Source organism: Cervus elaphus, chromosome 9 (genome assembly GCF_910594005.1).
Source record: "Cervus elaphus chromosome 9, mCerEla1.1, whole genome shotgun sequence".
NCBI lineage: Eukaryota > Metazoa > Chordata > Mammalia > Artiodactyla > Cervidae > Cervus > Cervus elaphus.
The window spans coordinates 18,319,594-18,345,013 of NC_057823.1; the positions used below are offsets into that span (position 1 = coordinate 18,319,594).

The 25,420-nt window shown below is 49.8% G+C and overlaps 2 protein-coding genes across 5 annotated transcripts; both read right to left on the minus strand.

Annotated features, from left to right (window-relative positions):
* Positions 1 to 10,023: 10,023 nt before the first annotated feature.
* Positions 10,024 to 20,922, minus strand: RAB3D (RAB3D, member RAS oncogene family). Its single transcript, XM_043911594.1, has 5 exons — positions 20,715 to 20,922; positions 18,929 to 19,195; positions 18,086 to 18,204; positions 17,872 to 17,996; positions 10,024 to 12,885 (listed from the first exon to the last, which is right to left on the minus strand). The coding sequence occupies exons 2-5, from the start codon at positions 19,154 to 19,156 to the stop codon at positions 12,698 to 12,700; spliced, it is 660 nt and encodes a 219-aa protein (XP_043767529.1). The 5' UTR covers positions 19,157 to 19,195; positions 20,715 to 20,922; the 3' UTR covers positions 10,024 to 12,697.
* Positions 20,923 to 22,837: 1,915 nt separating this feature from the next.
* On the minus strand, positions 22,838 to 25,360 carry TMEM205 (transmembrane protein 205). 4 transcript variants are annotated; one of them, XM_043911599.1, is made up of 4 exons: positions 25,245 to 25,360; positions 24,599 to 24,706; positions 24,335 to 24,498; positions 22,838 to 23,206 (listed from the first exon to the last, which is right to left on the minus strand). In XM_043911599.1, the coding sequence occupies exons 2-4, from the start codon at positions 24,696 to 24,698 to the stop codon at positions 22,901 to 22,903; spliced, it is 570 nt and encodes a 189-aa protein (XP_043767534.1). In that variant the 5' UTR covers positions 24,699 to 24,706; positions 25,245 to 25,360; the 3' UTR covers positions 22,838 to 22,900. The 4 variants fall into 4 exon arrangements, with proteins under 4 accessions (XP_043767534.1, XP_043767535.1, XP_043767533.1 ...); XM_043911600.1 differs by having other exon boundaries at positions 25,180 to 25,292; XM_043911598.1 differs by having other exon boundaries at positions 25,161 to 25,261.
* Between the last annotated feature and the right edge of the window lie 60 nt (positions 25,361 to 25,420).

The following is a 25,420-nucleotide window of genomic DNA, read 5'->3' on the forward strand; positions in this document are numbered from 1 at the left end:
CCTCCTGCATTGAGAGCACAGTGTCTTAGCCACTGGACCACCAGGAAAGTCCCTGACAAAGTATTCTATTCTACTTTTTAAGTTTGTAGCTTATTTATTTTTACATGTATTTATATTTTTTAATTAATTTATTTATGGCTGTTCTGGCTCTTTGTTGCTGCAAGTAGGCCTTCTCTAGTTGAGGTGAGTAGAGGCTGCTTGCTGGTTGTGGTCCGTGGGCTTCTCACTGGGGTGGCTGCCCTTGTTGCGGAGCGTGGGATCTAGAGCACGTGGGCTTCAATCATGGCAGTGTGTGGGCTCAGTACTTGTGGCCCACAGGCTTAGTTGCCCCTCAGCATGTGGAATCTTCCCAGATCAGGGATTGAACCCGTGTCCCCTTCATTGGCAGGTGAATTCTTAACCACTGGCCCACCAGAGAAGTCCTTGATAAAGTATTTTATTTTATTATTTTTTAAAATTTTTTATTTTATTTTTTATTTTTATTTATTTTTTAAAGTATTTTAAAACAAATCCCAATGTCATTTCCCCTTTTCATATTCCAGTACACATCTCTAATTCCAATATACCCTCAAAATTCATAGCAAGAAACCTAATACCCAATGTGATGGTATTAGAAGATGTGGTCTTTGGACGGTCATTAGGTCATGAGGATGGAGACCTCAGGAATGGGATTATTATTGTTTACTTGCTAAGTCGTGTCCAAATCTTTTGTGACCCCATGGATTGTAGCCCACCAGCCTCCTTTGTCCATGGAGTTTCCCAGGCAAGAATACTGGAGTGGGTTGCCATTACCTTCTCCAGGGGATATTCCTGACCGAAGGATGGAACCTGCATATCCTGCTTTGGCAGGTGGGTTCTTTACCACTGAGCCACCAGGGAATAGGATTAGTGCCCTTGTAACAGAGACTCTGGAGAGCTCCCTCCAGAGAAAACACAGCCACCTATGAATCAAGAAACTGGCCCGCAGCAGACCCTCAGTCTGCTGGTGCCCTGATCGTGAACTTCCCAGCCTTCAGAACTGTGAGAAGGAAATGTCTGTTGCTTATAAACCACTCAGGCTATTTTTTGACAGAACCCAAACAGACTAAGACAACACTCGAGACAACTAACAGTCATTCCTTGATACCACTCAAAACCCAGGTCATCACTCAATTTTTTGATTGGCTCAGAAATGTCTTTTTACACTCGGTTTCTTTGAAATAGGTCCAACCCAGGTCCACACAACACGTTTTTCATGTATCCTAAATTCCTTTTATCCTAATCCAGTAGTTATAGAATTAGAAAATGCATTAGAATGCTTTGGATCTTATGTGTGTGTGCGCGCATGTATTTTGGCTGAGCTGGGTCTTCATTGCTTTGCGAGGGCTTTCTCTAGTTGCAGCGAGCAGGGGTGTGTGGGCTTCTCGTTGTGATGGCTTATCTCGTTATGGACCACAGGCTCTAGGCAAGTGGGTTTCAGTAGTTGTGGTGCATGATGAGCTTAGTTGCTCCGAGGCATATGGGATCTTCCTGGACCAGAAATGGAACCCATGTCCCCTGCAATGGCAGGTGACTTTTTATCCAGTGAGCCACCAGGGAAATCCTAGATATTCTGTTAAAGCACAAGTGTCTGAACCCCACCTTAGAGCTTCTGACTCAGGAGATCTTGCAGGAGGCCCAGGAATCTGCTTTTCTAACAAGTTCCCAGGCCACGCTGCTGGTATGGGCGATGTGCTTTGAGGACCACTGCTCTGGGTTCTCCCTCCTCTCCCCACCCCCTTGAGGCAGGAAAAGTGTAGAACGTTGGGGAATGCCACACTTTCTGGATTTGGGGCTTGCTTTTCTGTGGTCCCCTTATCTTGTTCCTCTTGCCCTATATTTCCTGTTCATCACTTGTTCTCAACCCTGGCTTTACTTTAGAACCCCCAGGGAGGGGACTTCCCTGGCTGGCCGGTGGTTAAGAATCCATGCTTCCACTGCAGGGAGCGTAGGTTCAATCCCTGGTCGGGGAACTAAGATCCTGCATGCTTCCTGGTGTCGCCAAAAAAGTAAGGAAAGAAGAAGAAAAAAAAAAAGAACTGCCAGGGAGCTTTAATGAAATATCTCACTATCTCCTGATTTAATCTGTCTGGGTTGTGGCCTGGGCATGGACACTATTTCATTTACCCAGCTGACTGCAAGGGGTGGTCATGGTCACAGCTGAGAATAAACCAAGAGTTTGATCCAAAGGTCACAGTGACCTGAGTCAGTTCTTTCACTAAGGATTGCAAAATGGTTTATCCAATTCTTCCATCTTTCTTTTGGAGGGATCTTAAGGAGGGTAAAGTGGGCACTTGTCAAAATTGCTATGTGGCGATCATCTCCCACATCTGAACAGGACTGTTCCTAGTTGCCCCCAACCTACCCACTTCTCGGATTTCTGTCTGTAAACCAGAGGCACCGCATGATCCCAGGGGCCAATCAGCAGCTTCCATTGGTCTGACTGCAGCCATTGGTTCAGGCATGGGCGTGGGACCCAAGCTGGCTAATGAGACTTGGTTTTGGGACTTTGGATACCCAGTGACCATGGTTGGGGTGGGGAGAACACCTGGTTCACAGGAAACTACCTCCTGGGGACAAGAGACGGCATAAAGAACCCTGAGACAGGACACAAGTCCTGGCTGACACTTGGACTCTGCCATGGACACGCTCAAAAAATATCTGTGGCATGTCTGCTGTGTGTCAGAAACGAACTGTTCTTAAAGTGGAACCGTGAAAGAGTTAAAGATACAGAGAACAAACAGATGGTTGCCAGAGGGAAGGATGTGGGAGAGCGAGAAGACTAGGTAAGGGAGGTTGAGAGGTATAAACTTCCAGTTGCAAAAGAAATGAGTCAGGGGTTTGAAATGTACAGTGTGGGGAATATAGGCAGTAACTGTGTAATCTCTCTATATGGTGACAGATGGTAGCTAGACATATCTGGTAATCATTTTGAAATGTATAGAAATATCAAACCACTGTGTTGTGTAACAGGAAGTAACATGGTGTTGTGGGTCAATTACACTTCAAAAACAAATGGAATTCTCTAGCAGCCCAGTGGTTAGGACCTAGTGCTTTCACTGCCCGAGTTTAATCCCTGGTTTCGGAACTAAGTTTCCTTGTGGCTCAACTGGTAAAGAATCCGCCTGCAATGCTTGAGACCTGGGTTTGATCCCTGGGTTGGGAAGATCCCCTGGAGAAAGGAAAGGCTACCCACTCCAGTATTCTGGCCTGGAGAATTCCATGGACTGTATAGTCCATGGGGTTGCAAAGAGTTGGACACGACTGAGCGACTTTCACTCACTTAACTTTGGAAACTAAGATCCTGTAAGTTGTGCCGCACACCAAAAACAAACAAAATCATAGAAAAAGAGATCAAATTTGTGCTTACCAAAAGCAGGGAATGGGGGGAGGGGAAATTGGATAGAGGCAGTCAAAAAACTACAAACTCCCAATTATAAGATAAAAAGAACTAGGGTTGCAATGTACAACACAATACATATAATTTGGGCTTCCCTGGCGGCTCAGTGGTCAAGAATTCGCCTGATAATGCAGGAGGCACGGGTTCGATCCCTAATCCGGGAAGATCCCACGTGCCACGAAGCAACTAATCTCCCATGCATCACAACTATTGAGCCTGTGTTCTAGAGCCCAGGAACCAGTCTATTGGACTGAAGCCCACAACTGCTGAAACACAACCACTATATATTTTAAAAAGGATTTCCTAGGTTCTGTGGGGAAGGAAGATTGTAGCCAAGTCAAAGTGAAGTATGCGTACTCTGGGGACCTAATACTGGTGACAGGCATCTGAGATGGGGGCGGTCTTATGAGACTGAGCCCTTGAACTGTGGGGTCTGCACTGACTCTGAACCACAACGACGGAAGCCCACCTGCCAGGGAGCGTGTGCTCCACACCAAGGAGAGGTATCAGTGTGAGAAGCCTGTGCACGCAACCGGAGAGTAGCCCCCACTCGCTGCAAGTAGAGAAAAACCAGGGCAGCAGCAAAGACCCAGCTCAGCCAAAAGTAAATCACTATTTAAAAATAAAAACTATTTAAAAAAAAAAAAGTAAAAAACTATTTAAAAATATAATTGACTTTGCTGTATGTTATATATGAAAATCATCAAGAGTAAATCCTGAGTTTGCATCACGAGGAAAAAGCGTTTTTTCCTATTTCTTTACCTTTGTATTTATATGAGATAACTTCCCTGACGGCTCAGACAGTAAAGAATCTGCCTGCAATGTGGGAGACCTGGGTTTGATCCCTGGATTGGGAAGATCCCCTGGAGAAGGGAATGGCAATCCACTCCATTGTAGACAGAGGCGATCCACTATAGACAGAGGCTACAGTCCATGGAGTCTCAAAGAGTCAGACATGACTGAGCTACTAACACTTTGACTTTTTTGATGGATATTCACTAAACTTACTTGGCGATCATTTCATGATGTATGTAAGTCAAGTCATTATGTTATACACCTTAAATTTATATAGAGCTGTATATCAATAAATAGAAAGAAAAAAACTTTTTTTTTTTTTTACAGTTTTTACTGTTTCTAATAGCAAACGTGTGGAGGTTTTCTATACCAAACAATTCTATGAGGTGCCTGCCCTACAGTTCAATTCAATTCTGACACTACCTAAAGTCAGTGCGACTCCACAGTTTAAGGGCTCAGTCTCACAAGACTGCCCCCACCTCAGATGCCTGTCACCAATATTAGGTACCCAAGGTATCCATACTTCACTTTGATGTGGCTACAGTCTTCCCTCCCCACAGAACTCAGGAAATCCTTTAAAATATATATATATATATATATATATATCACTGCATCAGTCTTAGCTTCAGCAAGCAGGACTTTTTATTGCCTCGTGCAAGCCAGGTGGCATGTGAGATCTAAGTTCCCCAACCAGGGATCAAACCCATGTCCCCAGCATTGGAAGGTGGATTCTCAATCACCAATGACCAGGAAAGTCCCATGAAACTCTTCAGTTACTATTAATATTACCAAGCCTATAACTCAGAAGTGAGTGACAGCTGGTGATTAACTCAGTCTCCAGCCCCTTTCCCCTCTGGGCTCCCTCCCAGGAACTGAAGATGACGGTTGCTGTCGTTGTTCACTCAGTAAGTCGTGTCCAACCTTTTTCATGGACTGCAGCATGCCAGGCTTCCCTGTCCTCCTCTGTCTTCCAGAGTTTGCTCCAATTCATGTCCATTGAGTTCGTGATGCTATCTAACCATCTCCTCCTCTGCTGCCCCCTTCTCCTGCCCTGTTTTACCCAGCATCAGGGTCTTTTCCCATAAGTCGGCTCTTCACATTAGGTGACTTCAGTTTCTGTCCTTCCAATGAATATTCAGGATCGATTTCCTTCAGGATTGGTTGGTTTGATCTCCTTGCAGTCCAAGGGACTCTTAAGAGTCGTCTCTAGCACCACAATTTAAAAGTATCAGTTCTCTGGTGCTCAGCCTTTATGGTCCAACTCTCACATTTGTACATGACTACTGGAAAAACCATACCTTTGACTATAAGGACCTCTGTCAGCAAAGTGATGTTTCTCCTTTTTAATATGCTAATTTTGTCATAGCTTTCCTTCCAAGGAGCAAGTGTCTTTTAATTTCATGGCTACAGTCACGGTCTGAGGTGATTTTGGAACCCGAGCAAAGAAAATCTGTCACTTTTTCGCCTCTACTTGCCATAAGTGATGGTTCCAAATCTCTAATCATGGTTTGGTCTTTCTGGTGATCAGCCCTGTCCTGAAGCTACTTAGGGGCCCCAGCCTAGGCTGTCTTCTCATTAGTACACAAAGATGCTTATCACTCCAGAAATTCCAAGGGTTTTAGGAGCTCTGTGCCAAGAACCAGGCACAAAGACCTAATATTTCCTTTTTATTGTGTCAGACAGGAAAGAGTTGGGTGTGGAAGTAAAAAGTTTAAAACTTCCTGCCTCTGAGGTGCAGATATTATAGTGAAGGAGACATAAGTTAAGCAAGTAAATTAAATAGTATTTTAGATTCTAGGGCCTGTAGGGAGAAGGACATGGGGAATGGGACATCAGGAATTCTGGGGGAGGGACTTCCTTGTGATCCAGTGGCTAAGACTCTGTTCTCCCAATGCAGGGGGCTCAGATTCAACCCCTGGTCAGGGAACTAGATCCCACATGCTGCAACTAAGAGTTTTCATATTGCAACTAAAGGTCCTGCATGCTGCAACTAAGACCCAACACAGCCAAATAAATATTTTAAAAAAGAAAGACATGCTGGGGGTGGGGGTGGGGGAGAGACTTTCCTGGCAGTCCAGTGGTCAAGATAAGATTTGTGCTTCCAGTACAGGGAGTTCAGGTTCAATTCCTGGTGTGGGAATTAAGATCCCACATGCTGCCTGGCATGGCCAGGCGAAAAATAAATAAATAAATGCTTGGGGAGGGGTTGCAGTACTCACCAGGGGGGTGGGAGGGAGGTGGGTCAACAAGAAGGTGAGATTTGTGTAAAGATCTGAAAGAGAGGGTGAGTGAGGAAGCCGTCTGAATTCAGGCAGAGGGAACAGCCAGTGCAAAGGCCCCGGGGCAAGACTGTGCCTAAAGTGCTCAAACAACAACAGGAAGGGGCAGACCAAGTTGGGGCGGGGAGGGTGGCAAATGGGAAGAGTGACAGGGCAGGTGATAGGGAAGACAGTGAGGTGACAGGTCAGAGCATGCAGGGCCCTGGGGAACCTGAGGAGGACGTAGGGGTTTACTCTAAGTCAGGTGGGAGCAATGGAGGCTTCCAACCAAAGGAAGGACATGCTCTAACTCAGGTATTCACTGATGCCCTCTTGCCAATATCGGGAGGACAGAACTTCTTACTAGAATCAGTTGCATGCGTGGTCAGTCACTTCAGTCGTGTCCGACTCTGTAACCCTTCGGATTTGTAGCCCACCAGGCTCCTCAGTCCATGGGATTCTCCAGGCAAGAGTACTGGAGTGGGTTACCATGCCACCCTCCAGGGGATCTTCCTGACCCAGGAATTGAACCTTGCATTACAGGCTTTACTGTTGAGCCACGAGGCATCGTCCTCCTTACCCTCTATACCAGGTGGTGACCATGAGGTCCTGAGGCAGGAGATAGATGGGCCCCAGGGTGAAGAAGTTCTCCCCTGTGTACAGAAAGTCCATAATAGTGTCGACTAAAAAATTAATCACAAGCTGAAAGTAGAGAATGTTTTATTTGGTGGAAATGTTTAGGACTCCGAGCCCAGGAGACAGCATCTCAGTAGCCATGAGAAATGGTTCCAAGGAGGTGGGAGAGGGAGTCAGGCTGTAAAGAAGTTTGCAACAAAGGAGGCAGGCAATCTGAACATTAAAGATTATTGTTAAGGAAAACCAGTTAGTAAGTTAAGGAGTGTAGCACTCTTCTATGTGACCTTTACTTTCATGTATGGGAAGATGCAAGAGTTTGGGATTATTGAATTCATTTCTTTCATATGCATCTCAGCTACCTAGGGCCAGCATACTGCATTTTTACAGAGGTATTCTTCTCTCTCTTGAATTCCTTTAGGGCCCCCCAGCTGACACCAGAGGGCTGTAATCACTGATGACTGTGACTAAGTTCCTCCTGTAGGGAGTACTTTCTGAATTCAGAAATTCACATTTGGAGGGCCGGAATCACAGATAGGTGTGATATTTCTTGCCCCACTGATATGACAAGAAACATTTCACTTCACAGTAGCAGAAACTCCGTAAAAGCAAGATGATGGAGGAGGCTGGGCCCTAGCCAGATAAGAGAGTAAAGACCATTTATTCCTCATTCTTGAAGTTAAGGAGAACCTGACTACACATGCGCAGAAAGGCTCCTTGGAGGTCAAAAGAGAGGGGGTGTCACCTTACAGTACATGATGTCAACCTGCCCACAGGCCTGTTTGCTGAAATCCATCTTGGCCAAGAGATGTGCATGCACACTTGGGAGGAGCCTGAAAGTGAAGTGAAAGTGAAAGTTGTTCAATCATGTCCGACTCTTTGTGGACTGTACAGTCCATGGAATTCTCCAGGCCAGAATACTGGAGTGGGGTAGCCCTTCCCTTCTTCAGGGAATCTTCCCAACCTAGGAATCGAACCAGGGTCTCTGCATTGCAGGCGAATTCTTTACCAGCTGAGCTATCAGGGAAGCCCTGGGAGGAGCCTAAGATAAACCAAATCCGGGCTCAGAACCAGGCAAAGCAAGATGGCTGACGAAAGTAAATCAGGAAGAAATGTACTGTAAAAGTGATTCAGACTACCACGAGGGCGTGACGCTGATCTCGCCTGTGTGTCTGATAGTAACAAAAGAGGATGATCAAATAGTTAGCTCGGGGGAAAAAAAAAGTTAGCTTGGAAACCCCATTAATGAGATTAATGATCACTCAAGAAAGTAATGGGAAAATTCTGAAACAAGGTGGGCCTGCCTGACTTATATAGCAAAACAGGTCGCTTAGCATCAAAGTCAGATTGGCTTGCTTAATGATAAAAGCAAGCTAACTTGCTTAACAATAAAACCAAGCAACACAAGGATGGGGCATGCGCCAAAGCAATAAAACAATGGTGGCATGAGACCCACATCCTGCCCAGTGAGCTCATTGAGTTAGGAACCCCCAAAATATGCTATCTGGCCCCTAAGATGTATTCCTTGCACCATGCCCCCCAAAACAATAAAACAACAGTAGAAAATAAGACCTACGATCTGCCCAGTGGTGTCATCAAGTTAATGACTCCACAAACAGGCTCTGTGGACACAAAAAACTATCATTTATGGGAAGGTGACTTTTCAAAATGAAAGAACTTCATTGTACTGAGACCTGAAAATATTTTTCAAAAGTGCTGTGACGGTCCTGGCCTGACCATGTAGGGAGGGACAAGTAAACGGCCCTGCTCTGCCTGGGGGAAGAACTGATGATGGAAAACATGACGTCTCTCAAGAAAGACAAATAAGATTTTCTCCCCTTCCACTCTCTTCCTCTGACTAAAAATGTAACTCAGTGAGTACCGGGGGCAGGCAAGCATTGCGCTGCCCACTTGCGAACCTTATAAGCGTCCCTTTCTAAGAAATCACTTTTTATCATCACTTTGCATGCATGCTAAGTCGATTCAGTCATGTCCAACTCTGCGACCCTAGGGACTGTAGCCTGCCATAGACTGTAGCCTCCTCTGTCCATGGGATTTTCCAAGCAAGAATACTGGGGTGGGTTGCCATGCCCTTCTTCAGGGGATCTTCCTGAACCAGGGATCAAACCCAGGTCAGGGATCGAACCTGTGTCCCTTATGTCTCCCACACTGGCAGGCAGGTTCTTTACCACCAGCACCACCCTGGGAAGCGTACATCTATCACTTTGCCCCTTGCTGAATTCCCTTCTGTGCTGAGACATAAAGAACTGTGGTGTCAGAGTTCTTCAGAGCCCTGGAAACGACACCTAAGGGTTTCACATCTGTCCACCTGTGCTCTTTTTCCACCTAATAAACACTTCACTTGTTTCACTACCTTCTGTCTTTGTGCAAATTCTTCTCTGCAAAGCAGAAGAGCCAGGGCCTTGTCACTGACCACTGGTCTAGTAGTTAGGATTTGTTGTTCTCGCTGTTGAGGTCCAGCCTCAATCTCCAGCAAGGAAATGAAGCCCCGATTCAAGCCGCTGTAGGCTGAGACCACTGGAAAGTGACAAGTGTTAGTGGTTGTGTCCAATTCTTCACAACCCCATGGACTGTAGCCGGCCAGGCTCTTCTGTTCATGGAATTCTCCAGGCAAGAATACTGGAGTGGGTTGCCATTTTCTTCTCCAGGGGATCTTCCCGACCCAGGGATCAAACCCAGGTCTCCTGCACTGCAGGAAAATTCTTTACCATCTGAGCCACCATGGAGGTCACCAGAGATGAGCCCAACTAGAGGCAGCCCCAGACATGAGCCTCCCTGTCCTAATTCAGGTTCTGCAGCATCACACATGGCCCTCGACCAACTCTCCACTTGGCTGTGATTCAACTGCCCTCTTCCTGGAAACTCCATTTCACTAATGGAAAGAAAAGAACCAAAGCATCTGGGCATAACAGCTTTAATTTTTTATTTTCTCGAGAAAAGTGCACATCTTTAAGATGAACATCCAAGAATGGCTTACACAAGGAGAACCACACCCAGAAATATAAACTATCCGGTCTAGAGCTCTCTCCTGGTGTGTTCTGGGATCATGGAGGAGAAGTCACTTATTGGAATTAGCACTTCAACACTGAGATCAAATTTCACCCCTTGTTTTGTTTTCAAAGGAGTTGGGAGAGAAACACTCAAGAAAATGATCCCCGGAGAAGCCAAAGAGAGAAAAGCAAAACAAACATAGCCTCAAACCCCAAAAGGCAATCATAGCAATTTCCTGCTGACATTGGAAAGACAAGTTGAAAGCAAAAAATATGAAGGCACGGCGGGATACAGGATACAGCCTCAAGGCACCTCCCCAGATCCCAGCCTCCCTGGCACTAGGAAGCTGTCTTCCTACAGCCTTTGGCTTAATTTTTGTTTGTAAACTCAACAAACCTCCATTCCCTCCCAGTGGTCTTTGAGGACCTCAGTTTGTTTTCCAGACAGTCAGGAGTTAAACCTCCCCCCAAAACATCATAAGATAAAAACTTAACACCATTTTTAGACCAAACAAGAAACATTCTCCTACATCATTCCCAGGCTTAAGAGAACCCTCAAGAGTGGCAGCTGTCTCAATGGCGACTTGGAGTTGAACTGCTGAAAAGTTTTGTGTAAACAGAAATCTTAGGCCAGGTCAGGTACAACATGCAGCCAAAGCTGTCTTTTATCACACAGGCCATCACACAAGTCAGCTGGTCCCCTGGATAGTGACACTCTGACTGAACATTTTTTTTTCTGGCAGTTTAAGGAAAATGGACAGGCAGAGGGAATCTTGACAGGCCATGGTGTGTCTTAAGAAGCCTTTTTCTAGCTGCTTTAATTTCTCTTTTATGTTAAAGCAACAAACATTTTAGACTCCCCTGCCCCAAACCTTCTGATAAGTCTCATGTGGTGTATTTCCAAGAACTTGTCCTTTTCATCGCAGTCTAGTTTATTGGTGTACAAAAACATCCCCACTTTTGACGCTCTAAGGACAGTCCCTGGTTTGGGGTGAACAGGGCCCTCTAGAAACAAATTTAATCTCCAGCTTCTGTAAAGGTAAGAATTATGCTAAACTTGACCCAGACCTTCCCCATTCCTGGTAGGAAGTAGCAGAGATCCTCAAGGCTACAGAAAATCATTTTGGAAGCAGGGGCTGGGAGACTGGACAAATCAGACACTTTGGCTGTCCTCACAGTGTCTGTCAAGTTCTGGGGTATCAGTGTTCCAGGGTAGAAAGAGGTACTGTGTCACCACGGTTGGATTCAGGTGGGCAGGAAGCGCCACTGAGCTGATGGGGCCAGGAAGGTGTCAAAATGATCACCTCCCAGCAGGAGCCCCTGGTAGCTGGGGATACCCAACCTGGTGGGTTCCCCACTAGTGCCTCAATCAACCAGGGGGACTGGTTCTCCGCCCATCTGCCTTCAGCCTGCTACTCCCAAGCGGCATCTGGGAAATGCAAGTGGCAACAGCCGTTACCCAGCCCTGCCTTCCCTGCTGCCCCTCCAGCCAAACGCCAAAGCATTCTTTCCTGTGGCTCCTCCATTAGCAGAGAACATCATTAGACCCCAGAGATAACATGGCTCGGGAAGCCAGAGCTGAGTCTTCAAGGTTTTTCAAGTGGGAGGAGCCGATGTCTTCACATGGAGAGCAGCCAGGCAATGCGGGCTACGCTGCAGGTATATTGCTCAATTTCCTTTTCGAGCAGGATATGGGATGTGGAAAGACCTTGCTTAAAACATTACCAGCCAAACAGGGCCCGTGGAAGGCAGGTCGGGACAGGAGAGCCTAAGCTTCTAACTCTGAATTAACTCCTGGTAAAAAGTCCTCAGCAGGAATGCATGATTCTGCCTGGCCCGGAGCAGCCCATAGTTTCCAGAATTCTATTCTGGATCGGGAATGCAGTGGGTCAACTGTAACAGTGGCAGCGTCGAGCAAATTCTGGGGAAGCTCAGAAGGCACTTCTGGGGTTCCTGAAGCCGCTGGTGGGGGTAGGGAGCACTCTGGGAAAAGCCGCTATAATACTGCTTTCACAGGCAGAAGATCTGCAGGTCAGATGGGAGGGGTCTGGGAGATGCAAAACCACCACCCTGGTTCACAGGCAGACTGGGCGATCCTGAGAAAGGAGCTGCCTTCCACATCTCCAGGGATGAATTCTGAGATCCCTCCCACCAGCTCCCCACCCCCACCCCAACTGCGCGAGTGAGAAGAACCATCTCTGGCCAGCACGCGAACTAAAAACAATGCCCAGCTCAGAAACAGATGCGGATAAGTGGTTCTAACCCAGAAGGCATGGCGGTTGCCCCTTCACCAGGCAGAGTGGGACGCGCAATGTGCGTGCCCACCATCACCATGACAACGCCAGGAAGCAGCAAGTTCCTGCACGCCCCTACCCCAGACCTTGCCCGCAGTGCAGGGTCTGGAGCCTGAAACAGGGGCAGCTTGGGCAGGCTGGTGGCCATGGCCAGAGAACACGCCATGCGGGAGTGGGGGCGGCCGATGGGAAGCGGGGGGCGCCCTGAGCTTGGAAACAGCCCTTGTGGCTCATGCCTCAGTTACAGTCTCTGCCGAGGCAGGAGGGGGTGGGGTGGGGGAGTCATCTCTAGCAGGGACAGCTGCTGGGCTGTGGGGCTGGGGTGTCCCCCAAGGCCGGGCCCTTCCCATTGCTGCCAGGGCTAGAGCTGGGTTCCAGGGACTCATTCATCTTCTCGCAGATGACGTCCACCAGGCGCTCGAAGACCTGCTTCACGTTGATGTTCTCCTTGGCGCTGGCCTCAAAGAACTCAAAACCTGGAGGAATATAAGATGGGAAGATCTAGGAATTCCCTGGCGGTCCAGTGGTTAAGACTCCGTGCTTCCACTGCAGGAGGCACAGGTTTGATCCCTGGTTTGGAAACTAATATCCTACATGTTGGGGGGAGGGGGGTTAAAAATAATAAATGGCTTATAAAAAAAAAGATAGGAAGATCTGTGAAACCCTGGGGGGTCAGAGCCTGGGCTATGGCATCACACGAACCTGGGTTCCAAGCCCAGTTCTGACCTTCGTGCAGCTGGGGGACCTCGACTGAGAGTCTTAGTCTTTCTAAGCCTCAGTTTGCTCTTCTGTAAAATGGGAACAACGATGCTGCTGATGCTGATAAAAACGTGTGACCGCAGCGCTTGCCTGGACTACCTTGCATATCTCTTTGTTACAAGGCAGTGGTGGCAAAAAAGTCTCACCCCAGTTAAGTGGCACTCGTCCTCTATCCAATTTCTGCTGCACAGGAAGGCATAGCCAGGGTGCCCACGAAGCCCGATATTTATGTGGACCTTTTAAGCACAGCCAAATATTTCACATGTTCTGGAACATAGGCTCCAGGACAAATAAAACAGGACTGGCTTCAGCCCAGGGGTACCCAGTTTGTAACCTCTGTCAGTCAGACAATGACAGGTTTCGCAGAGTTTTAGAGAGCATACAATGTACGCAGTTCCTGGCCTACGGCGTGCACTAAAAACAGTAATAATAATAATAGGCAGTGCTTACGCAATGCCTCCTATGTGACAGGCACTTTTCTAAGAACTTTACGTAAATTAACTCATTTAAGGATGCTCTGTGCATGCGCAGTCACTCAGTCTGAGGTAGATACTTTTTGTGGGGGGAGCTGGGCCATGCAGCTTGTGGGATCCTAGTTTCCTGATCAGGGATTGGATCCATGCCCCCTACAGTGGAAGGGTGGAGCCCTAACCACCTGACTGCTAGGGAATGCCCTATCCTATTACAGCCCATTTTACAGATGGGAAAACTTGAGGCACACAGCAGAAAAGTCACTCATGTAAATTCACACAGATTAACACACTCAGGGTGCCTGGTTGAAATAATAATAAACATTTCTCCTGTACCACCTTGGGCCTCAGGAGGGAGGGCAGGCTGGCTGATTCCTTTTGGGGAGGGGGAGGGTGAAGCAGATTTGAATAGACTTTTAGCATCCCAGGGATCATCATAACTTTTTCTCTTAAAAAAAAAAAATGTTTAGGAACTTCCCTGGTGGTCCAGTGGTTAAGAATCTGATTTCCAATGCAGGGGATGTAGGTTTGATCCCTGATTGGGGAACTAAGATCCCACATGCCTCGGGGCAACTAAGCCTGAGTGCTGGAACTACTGTGCCCATGTTCTGCAACTAGAGAAAACCCAGCACTGCAACGAGACCCAACAAAGCATAAAAAAAAAAAAATGTTTATCCACTTAGCAAAAGGTGAGAGGTGGTACAAATGCTTTGGGGACCTGCCCAGAGTTCCTGGACTACAAGAAGTGGCCCAGCAACCTGCAAATAAGGGTGCACATGACTGTCCTTCCTGCACCCTGCACCCTGGTCCAGGCTCCACCTGCTGGGAGCTATGGTCCCCAGTGTGTCCCCATCTGCCATTCCCAAGGTAGGCCAGAAATTCAGACAAATGTCCACTGTATTACACACAGCACAGGGTAAACAGGCCTCTATTCTAGCCCTTGTCATTATCATGCAGCACTATAAAAATATCATTGTAATTAGTAAATGTATAATTATCCATCTATGTCTCCACTATTAGAACACCCGCACCAAGAGGGCAGGATGTCTATCTGCCTTGTCTACAACGACAGCCCAGGGCCTGGCACAGAGCAAGTGCTCAGGAGCTACTGACTGAATGCCTGATCAGATGGATGGGTGGATGAGTGGGTCGAGGGATATATGGATGAATAATGTATATTTAGATGGATGGATGTACAGGTGGATGGATGGATGAATAAATGGGTAGATGGGAGGATGAATGGATGGATGTATAGATGAGTGTATAGATGGATGGATGGAGAGATGGATATATGGATGAGTGAATAGATAGATGTATAGATGGATGGATGAGTGGATGGATGAACAGATGACTAGATGCATGAATGGGTGGGTGACAGGGGCAGGGCACGAACATAGATCTCTATTCTGAGCCTGGTTATCATCAATGTCATCCCCACTGTCTTCCTAGGCAAATTTGGCATTTCATTAATTATGTCCATCTCTGCCTCAAATAATCTGAGTTTTTCTTCTTTTCTTAAGACTTAATTTTCGGCTGCCCCACACAACAGGATCTTAATTCCCCAACCAGGGAATTGAACCCACGCCTCCTGCAGTTGAAGTGCGGAGCCTTAACTACTGGACCACCAGTGAAGTCCCAGTTTGTTTTTTTTAAACACCTTTTTTCTTCTGACTATAAATATTCCTTGGAGAAACTACTGAAAAATATCAAGACAGCTAAAAATGTTGTATGTAATCTTATCATCCAGAAACTACTATTGATGTTTTGACATTTAGCTTTCCACTTTTAAAAAAAATACATAATTGTTGGGGTTCGGTTTGTAGTGGGTAGGAGTATGTGTGCACACATGTGTGGATTTTTTTCTTACAAAATTGGGGTCCAAATCCATCTCCCAATTTGTTGTCTGATATTTTAAATTTAATGGCAGAGCGGCAATCTGTCCCTCACCCCCAGGAACTAGATGTTTTCCACAAGAAGGTGTGGGCAGGGGACCTCCCTGGTGTTCCAGTGGTTAAGACTCTGTGTGGCCACGGCAGGGGGCAAGGGTTTAACCCCCGGTCAGGGAACTAAGATCCCCCATCCCGTGTGTTGCAGCCAACAACAACAAAAAAGGTGTGGGCAGCATCCTCAAGTATTCCAGCCTATGGCAGGGCCCCAACTGCTGACTGCCAGCACATCTGTAAATGAGACCCAGGCTCAGGTTCCTAAAACACAGGGGACAGAGGAGCAGGTAAAATGGTAGCATGAAGGAGCAGAGTCAAACCCCAAACGGGAGACGTTCCACAGAACAAAGACCCGGTTTCTCCAACAAATGATGGCAAGAAAAAAGAGGAAAAGAAAGATGGGACAGTTATGGTCCTGGGGTCTGCAAAGTTTCTCTGCAAAGGGTCAGACAGTGAATCTCAGGTTTTAGGTACAAACATCAGCAACACTTCACAATCATGCTAGCTAACACTTAGATGCAACCTACACGTATGCAGGATTCTGTTAGAACTGCTTCACGCGTCATAACTCATTGAACCCTCCTGACAACCTAACCAGGTGGGGCTGTTATTATATTATCTGCCTTTCACACATGAGGAAGTGCTGGCCCAGAGAGTTAAAGTCACCGGTGTGAGATCACAAAGCCATCAAGAAATAACCTGAGTTAATGTTCAATCAGGGCCAGGATTTGCTTATTTAATCTAACAGCCCTATGAGGTAGATGAGGTTTTTACCCGTTTCCTAGATGGAGCAATGGAAGCAGAGAGGGTAGGTGAGGTGCCCGAGGTCACACAGTTAGTGGGCTGCAGGAGGGGATTCTAGCTCCAGAGTCTCGGTCCGTAACTCACCCTCCCTCCACAGTGGTTACATTCCCTCTGCACAGAAAGTGCTGGCGAGGGCCTAGAATACTCTAGGACAAGATTTTCTTTTAGCTTAAACTTTTGAATCAATAATGCATTCACCTGATTCACAAAGGTAGGCTGAAAAAGTTCCCCTCCAACCCTGGTAGCATCCCAGGTCACCACGGTTACTAGATCCTTCTGCATCCTTCCAGAGTTCCTTTAAGCAAACATCAATATACATCCTTATTCTCACCCTTTTTAAACACTAATGCAGGGGTTGGCAAGCTGCAGGCCAGTTTCTGGCTTGTTGCCTATTTTCTTTTTAATTTAAGTATTTATTTAAGTACTAAATTTAAGTATACTGGGCCTTCTTGGTGGCTCAGTGGTAAAGAATCTGCCTGCTAAGGCAGGAGACATGAGTTCGATCCCTGGGTCAGGAAGATCCTCTGTAGAAGGAAATGGCAACCCACTCCAGTATTCTTGCCCGGAAAATTCCATGGACAGAGGAGCCTGGAGGGCTACAGTATGTGGGGTCGCAGAGTCGGACATGACTGACCGACTGGGCATGCATGTACATAGCTGATTTATCATATCATGTTATCCTGTTAGTTTCAGGTGCTGTTGCCTATTTGTGTAATTAAAGTTTTATTGGCAGACAGTCACACTCATTTATCGATGTATTTTATCCAAGGATGCTTTCAGGCACAGCTGAGCAGTTAGGCCCCAGGACTGAAAATATTTCCTATTTGGCCTTTTAAGAAAATGTTGGCATGGGACTTCCCTGGCAGTCAAGTGGTTAGGGCCCCTCTCTTCCACTGCAGGGAGCATGGGTTCAATCCCTGGTTGGGGAACTAAGATCCCACAAGCTTCACTGTGTAGCCAAAAAAAGAAAATGTTTGCTGATCCCTGGACTAAAAGAAGCAGTCATACCTACTATTCTGTAGTTTGCTTTTCCCAGTTACCCATATATCCACAGACTGCAAAACATAAAGAATGGCCTGATCCTTTTTCACAGCTGCATAGTATTCCCCCATGTGACTATATTTTATGTGTAGCTGCTTCCCCCACTGTGAGAGACTTGGGAAGCTGCCAAGCTTTCCCTCCTACTAACTGTGCTGTAATTTGACACACCCGTCACACTTTCCACATGGGTGCAGGTGTTTGTAGGATAAATTCCCAGAAATGGTTTTGCTGAGTTTGGGTTCCCAGGGCAGTGGGGCAGTAAAGGTTATCTGTGGGTAAATCCTCTGGAATTAAACGTAGCATCTGGTATACATGCAGGTATTTTTCTGGGCAGATCTTCAAAAGGCAAAGTATTGGTGACTGTGGTTGGACCTGGGACTCAAGCACAGGGATGGAGGTTTGGTTCTGGGCGGCCCAGGGCCTGTAGCCCAGGTCGGGCACTGACCAAGGTCGTCGGCGAGCCTCCGGCCTTCCTCGGTGGGCACGACACGCTCATCCTCCAGGTCACACTTGTTCCCCACGAGGATGACCTGAGCATTGTCCCAGGAGTAGGTCTTGATCTGCGTGGCCCTGTGGAGTTGGAGGGCTGTGTTAGGCCAGAGATTAGGGTCAGGGAGAGGGGGTGAAGGTCAGGGGGTCAGTGGTCAGCAAGCACTCACCAGTCCTGCACGGCAGCAAAGGACTCCTGGTTGGCAACGTCGTACATGAGCAGGAAGCCCATGGCTCCGCGGTAGTAGGCGGTGGTGATGGTGCGGTAGCGCTCCTGGCCTGCCGTGTCCTGGGCACACAGTGGGGTCAGGCATCTAGAAGCCACCCCATTCCCCACCCTACCTCTCCAGGTGGGCACCCCAGTCTCACAGCCCCAGTCTGATGATCAGGACATGGACCTGCCCTCACAGCCCCCGATTTAATGGGGAGAAATATGGGCCTGCTCTAGTCTGATGGAGGGAGTATGTACCCTGTCCTTGAGGGGTTCCCAGTCTGAGGGGTCGGAGGCCTCTCAAAGACTTATAAGCCCCCTCTGACCTCATCTCCAAGAACCAACTTCATGACCACAACCACCCACCTCGACCAGAGGGTACCACCTTGATGCAGACCGTCTGATGCTCATTACCATGACAATCATTACCAGCAGGTGCTTTGGGAGCATAAGCATGACTCTGAAGAAGCTCAGTGGGAGCCTCTGGGACTGTCCCAACAGGGTACCCAATCCTCTTACCCATTCGTCACCAGATCTTCTAATTCGGCTTGGCTTAGTACTGTCTCCCCCTCAGACTCTAGAGGGCAGGGAAAATCCCCCTCATCCTGATGAATTCACTTCATGGATAATACTCCTGCTATTCTTCACACCTACCCCAAGCCCTCTCCCCGACTCTGGATCACTGTTTCTGACCCAGGAACCCTCCCTACAGCCCTACACCCTTGCCTGAGCTTCCCCGGAGGAACCCCAGCCCCTGTCTGGGCCGGCAGACCCACAGACAGCCGCCAGACAGCTGGCCCACCCAGATCTGCAGCTTGATCCTCTTGTCGTGGCGGTAGACTGTCTTGACCTTGAAGTCGATGCCCACGGTGCTGACAAAGGCGGGCGTGAAGGAGTCGTCAGCGTATCGGAACAGGAAGGACGTCTTGCCCACGCTGCTGTTGCCGATGAGCAGCAGCTTGAACATGTAGTCGAAGTTCTGGTCCGCAGCATCTCGCTGGCCTGTCGGGGGGTCTCCAGCCGATGCCATCTTGGCAGGGAGCCTCCTGGGATGGGGAGAGCTGGAGCCCTGCAGGGAAAAAAACACCAGGAATGGCCCCAGTGTCTACACTGGTTGTTGTTTTAGTCACTAAGTCGTGTCCAACTCTGCGACTCCATGGACGGTAGCCTGCCAGGCTCCTCTGTCCATAGGATCTTCCAGCCAAGAATACCAGAGTGGGTTGCCATTTCTTCCTCCAAGGAATCTTCCCAACCCCAGGTCTCCTTCATCAGCAGGCAGTTTCTTTACCACAGAGCGACCTGGGAAGCCCATGTACCGGACCTGGGCTCAAATCCTGGCTCTGCCACTTGGAAGTCAAGTGATCCTGGATGCGTCACTTGCCCTTGTGGGGCCTCAGTGTCCTCGCCTAGAAAATGGGGATGTTTGCCAAATGCAAGGGTCTGCTGAGGAACCAGAACCTTCGCAAGGTGCAAATGTGGACTTTGCCTCAGGGTGAGCAGCTGGCGTGGTCCAAGTGTGAGCTGGGGGGAGCTGGGGCTGTCAGCTGGATAGATTCCACCCCCCCTCCCACCACCCAGGGCCTGGGTGTGTTGACTTTGGCAGGTGTTAGCCACCTGCCCGCCCCTACTCAGGCCAACTTTAAGTCCTTCCCTGACGCCCATGGGGAGGGGGCTTTCAGTGGATACACTCCAGGGTTTAATGCCCAGCTCTACCCCCAAATGGGTCCTGCCACCTTCTGTTTGTCAAAGGGGCTGGGCCCATCTGCCTCCCAGGAAGGCTGACTCACCCCAGCCCAGCGTCAGGCCACGGAGGCCAGAAAGATGGTCTTCCAATCCAAGGAAACCACCCACCCCAGCCACCACCCTGACCACCTGGATGGGCCTTTCCTGTCAACCTGTCCCCACAGATAAGGCTGCTTCATCTGTGGCCACGCACCCCCTCAGTCCCTGCAGAGGCCTATTTTCCTAGCTGTTACAGCTGCTCCCTCAGCCTCACAGGGAGGCCCCAGAAGGCCTGGGTGAATAGGGGGTAACCAGGAGAGGCACCCCTGGCAAAGCCATTTCTCAACCACCCCCTGGGGCTCTTATCCAGGTTAAAAAGGAGGACCCAGCCGGCTGCCTTTCCTGCCCAGCCCTCTGCCCCACCCCGTGTTCCGGGAGAACGAGTTTGAGGAGGGGAAGGGAAGAGGCAGGAAGGCTTTCCCCATGCTAGGCAGGGCGGCCAGGATGGGGCCCCAACTCCGCCCCACCCTCAGCCCACCTGTCAGCCGGTCCCACCTCTTATCTGACCATCTGGTGACTCTCCCTCAGGCCAGGCACGAGGTAAGGGACCCCAGAGGGCTCTGTCCTGACCCCCTCGTCACCTGATGTGGGGCGCCCCAGCCAGTGCTGGGGTGCTCCGAGCTTCCTCCCATCACCATATGGTCACATCTCTTGTCCCCAGCTGGGCTGTCTGCCCCGCCCGCGCCCCATTAACGATCCCGATGAGCCCAGCTGGGTGGGGGCGAGGGAGGAGGCGTCCCCCGCCGCCTGCCTTTGTTCCCCAGGCCCCCGGCCCTCCCCCGCTAAGCCCCAATTCCCCCCGAGACCTGCTGGGACGCGGAGGCGCGGGCTGGAGTGCTCTCCCTCCGAGGGAGTCACTTCGCGTGGGGGGGTACGCTGGTCGCGAGGGTTCTGCCTCCGAACTCTCTGCGACCTGGCCCTGGTTGCAATCCAGACCCTGCAGTCGCAGACGCCACCGCCGCCGCTGCCAGCAGCCACCCGGATCCCGCGCCGGCCCCGCCCCTAAGCGGGAGGAGGGGCCGCTCCTGGGGAAGGGCGGGGAGGAACCGGGGCGGGGCTTGTGGGGCCGGGCGGGGGCGGAGTGGGGCGGAGTGGGGCGGGGGAGGGGCTGGAAGTATCTCCAAGCGCGCAGCTAGCTGTCTGTTCCCTGCCAATAAACATTTCATTTCAACCAATCAGACGTGGAGTTCCTACATGTGCACCGCAGCTAAGAGCACGGACTCTGGAGCCAGGTTCGAATCTCAGCTCCACCAATTCCAGTCCTTGTCGCTTTGGACATGTTAACCTCCCCGGGTCTCATTTTCCCCATCCATCTTGTGGTTGGTAGTTAACGAGGGTCCCCACTTCACAGGGTTGGGTAAGAGTTCTGATATGAGTTTGTTGTTTGTAAAGTGCAGCGCCTGACCCTAAACTGGGCTAGACACCTTTTCCAAATACCCTGAGGAGTTAACCCCCTCCTTTTACAGATAAAGAAATTGGAAATCAGAGATGGGCAGGCCCTGACCTGAGGCCACAAAATTTGACATCCAGGCCCAACTGTGGTTTTTTCTCTTCAGGCCGACAGCAGAGAATCTGCATTTCTAGTATTTCAGGCTTAGGATTTCTCTGGCCGCCTGGTAGTTAAGACTCCATGCTTCCACTTCAGGGGGCATGGGTTTGATCCCCTGCTCAGGGAACTAAGGTCCCACATGTCATGTGGCCAAAAAAATTTTTAAATCAAAAAATTTTAAAGTTCAGGCTTTGCTGGGGTCCTAATTCAAACAACTGCACCTGAAGCCACTTGCTGAACTTCACTGAGCCCCTGTTGCCTCTGGGAACAATGTTAGCCACCTCCAAGGGCTAGTGTGGATGAACTGAGATGTGTGTCAGTCAGGAAGTGCTGGTACATGCTCAGTAACAAGCAGCCTCACAGTCACCATGGCACCCAGCATCCAAGGTTTGCTTCCTTTTGTTTTTTCAAATTGGAGAAAAATTGCTTTATGATGTTGTGTTGGTTTCTGCCGTGCTGCTGCTGCCAAGTCGCTTCAGTCGTGTCCGACTCTGTGCGACCCCATAGACAGCAGCCCACCAGGCTCTGGTTTCTGCCATACAACACCCCAAATCAGCCATGGTTACATACATCACCTCCCTCTTGAGCCTCCCTCCCCTCCCCTAGTCAACCCCTCTAGGTATCACAGAGTGCCAGGATGAGCTCCCTGTGTTATGTAGCAACTCTTCACCAGCTATCTATTTTATATAGATATTTTACATAGGTCAGTGCTACCTTCTCCCTTTGTCCCACCCTTATATCCAAGGTTTGCTTCTCCCTCACACTGATCATTGCAAACAGGGGAAGATGTGGTGAATTAGGCGCTGGCTTGTATACTTCTTCTCAAAAGTGACGTTGCTCACATTTCATTGGCCAAAGCAAGTCACACGGCCATTCCCAATGTCAGTGAAGGTGAAAAAATACCATTGTCCTCTAGGGATCAGTACCAACTGTTGTTACCATAATACATGATATGTGTAATGGTTAGCACCATGCCTGGCACACAGCAGGTGCTCAAAAGTGGCACCATTGTAGGACGAGCTTAGGGGCTGCAACATCCTACACTCTGAATTAGTATGCCACGTGAATGGGAAAACAGAATTCCTCAGCTCTATCCTTGCCTACAAGGGCTTCCCTGGTGGCTCAGTGGTAAAGAGTCAACCTACCAAGGCAGGAGATGCAGGTTCAATCCTTGGGTTGAGAAGATCCCCTGGAGAAGGAAACGACAACCCACTCCAGCATTCTTTGCCTGGGAAATCCCATGGACAGAGGAGCCTGGTGGGCTACAGTCCACGGGGTCGCAAAAGAGTAGGACACGACTGAGTGACTAAACAACAGCAACAACAACCCTTGCCTGCCCCACCCCTTCCTTGCTTCCCAGTTGAAGAAAGATGACGGCAGTCATTTCCAAAGAAGCGTTTATTGACTTCTGGGGCCCCAGCAGAGACAGAGAGTCAGTGGGAGCTAGAGGTTATGGAGGGCCAGGGCGAGGCCTGCCAGATGAAGCCCATTGCTCAGAAGGCAGCCCAGATTGCAAAGGGAGGACAGGCCGTGGTAGCGGAAGAACTGCTGGCGGAGGGCGCTGTACTTGGGGTCCTGACCCCGCAGCTGGTGGTAGGGGTCCGAGCCCTGGTGACTGCCCGGCACCTCCCCGCCCAGTCCCCGCTCCTTCTCCACAGTCTGCAGGGCCCACATGGCGGCCGTGGTGCGGGACTCCAGCCAGCGGGCATTGATGGTGGCCAGTGTGAGGCTCAGGAGCAGCAAGAAGAGCTGGTGGGGCAGCGGGAGGACAAGGTGAGCCACGCCTGGGAGGCAGGAGGGGCCCCAGGGCATATCCTTGTGCATCCTCAAAGGCCAGAGGGGAATGGGAGACAGGATCGGGTCAAAGCCAGACCTCCCCACTCCATCCCCAAACCCAAACAGAGCTCCAGCTCTCATACCCTGAGACCCTCAGTTCCTAAGGAAAGGCTCCACCACTGTCTCCTCTCTCCCCCAAATTCCTGAGCTGCTTCTCTTCTGATACACTGATGGGAACTTTCCAGAACACAGCCTGTCTCCTACCCAACTGTTCCCCAGAACTAAGGATGGGCAGAGCCTCTCTTCCCTGAGTTGGGACAGAGCACCATGGTAACTGTCCCCTCATTTCCCCCAAAGAGCCTAAGACAGGGCCTATCTCCTTTGTGGCCCGAGCCTAGTGCCTAGAAGCTGACATTGGGCCCACAGGGAAAGAATTAAAGCCCCCCGAAGTTCCAGTTACCCATAATCCCTCATGTGTCTGTGAGGTTATCGAAACCCCTTTCAGGCCTTACCGGCCCACATCTGAGGGACATAATGGGGTCAGGGGAGGGCAGGATAGAGAAACATGAGACACAGAGATGGTTCCTTGCCTTGTGGCTGGGTAAAATGTGTGGATGGGGGTTGTTATTGCCGTTGTTTGGTCGCTAAGTCCTGTCCGACTCTTTTGCAACCCCATGGGCTGTAGCCCACCAGGCTCCTCTGTCCATGGGATTTCCCAGGCAAGAATATTGGAGTGGATGCCATTTCCTTCTCCGGGGATGGGGGTGGGGGACTGTAAATCCCCAGTCAGGCTAGTTTTTAAACAATGAGCTGGGGTCAGTGCCTCAGCCCAGCTGAGTCACTGCAGCTTGGCTGCAGGCCCAGTCGGGGAGGACAGGGAGCAACAGGCAGCAGACAGACCCTGGGGGAATAGACAGGGCTGCTGGGGATGGTTGTGCAGGCTGTGCACTGCTCAAGGGTATCCAAAGCCCAACTTTGTGTACACCAGGAAGGTGGGGTGGTTTGGGGGGGTTTGTTTTAATTGTCACAAAGGTATCATAGGTGCTCAGTGTGGTCCTGGGAATGAATGTCCAGAGGGTAGTGGAGCCCAAGCCCGCATACCTGGCTGGCCTCCCAGAATGTGAGCTGAGCCCAGGCACACTGTGAAGCCAAGATGCAGAGGTTGACGAAGGCACAGCCCATGGAGATGTGAAAGTAGAAAGGGAAGAGTTTGCTCTGCACCAGACCGAAGGTATGTCGGGGAAGGCCTCGGAAAAGCACAAAGCCTGTGGGGTGCAGGGGCCAGTTTTAGGACACGTCCAAGGACCCTCTCTCATCCCTGTCCCCACCACGGGCATCCATGGTGTCCAGGCCGACGATCCTTACCTGAGATGAAGGTCACCCATATTTGCATGCCCCAGGCCCCTGACAAGACCAGGAGGTGGACCACTTTAGTCAAGCTTCCTGGATTCCCGCCTTCCTCCATTTTCAATCCTGAGAAGGAGGCACCAGGTAAGTCAGAGATTTATCTTTGCCCTGTGGCCTTCAGACCCTGTGAGCCTGCACAAGGCCAGGGTCATGGTCTATCCAGCAGAGATACCTGGATAGAAGCCCAGGAATGGGGTGGGGAAGACCCAAAACAGTTGTGACATGCCCGACCCTACCTCTCCAAATGTCAGCCCCCAAGATCTTAGGGTCTCTGGACCCCAACATCCATGCCACCTCTGAGACCCCCAAATTTCAGCTTCAGCAGCTCAAGCTTGCAGCCCTAGATATTTAGAGATCACCCCAGTGACTCCCAAATATCACTCCAGGGACCCACTTCTAACATCAAAGACCACTCCTTTCATGACAGGATGCCAGATATCGCTAAGAACATTCCCGAAGCACCTCCCAGAGACGCGTTCTAATCCTGGGAAACCCCAAATCTCATTCGGAGGACACCGACCCCACCAGTGGACCCGGACCTCGACCCGCAGCACCCAGGAGTCCCGGGCTGGATCTAGGGTGTCAGGCTTGCTGGGCTCAGTACCTCACTCCCGCGCTCCGGGGTAGCCCGCGGACCTCCTCAGCTACCTACGCTCGTGGGACCAAGGATTCGTCCCGCCTCCCAGCTAAGCCAGAAGCCAATCGGATCGGAGATCTGTATCTCCTGTACCGCCCTCTTAAATATTGACCAATCGATGAGCGGAAACCAAGCCTGAGATC

Coding starts and splice junctions, on each gene's coding strand:
- RAB3D (XM_043911594.1), bottom strand. CDS start 19,156: ATGGCATCGGCTGGAGACCCCCCGACAGGCCAGCGAGATGCTGCGGAC. Junction 17,997..18,085: donor TTTGCTGCCGTGCAGGACTG/GTGAGTGCTTGC, acceptor CCAACTCCACAG/GGCCACGCAGATCAAGACCT. Junction 12,886..17,871: donor GAGGCTCGCCGACGACCTTG/GTCAGTGCCCGA, acceptor ATATTCCTCCAG/GTTTTGAGTTCTTTGAGGCC.
- TMEM205 (XM_043911599.1), bottom strand. CDS start 24,698: ATGGAGGAAGGCGGGAATCCAGGAAGCTTGACTAAAGTGGTCCACCTC. Junction 24,499..24,598: donor ATGGGTGACCTTCATCTCAG/GTAAGGATCGTC, acceptor TGCACCCCACAG/GCTTTGTGCTTTTCCGAGGC. Junction 23,207..24,334: donor CATTCTGGGAGGCCAGCCAG/GTATGCGGGCTT, acceptor CTGCCCCACCAG/CTCTTCTTGCTGCTCCTGAG.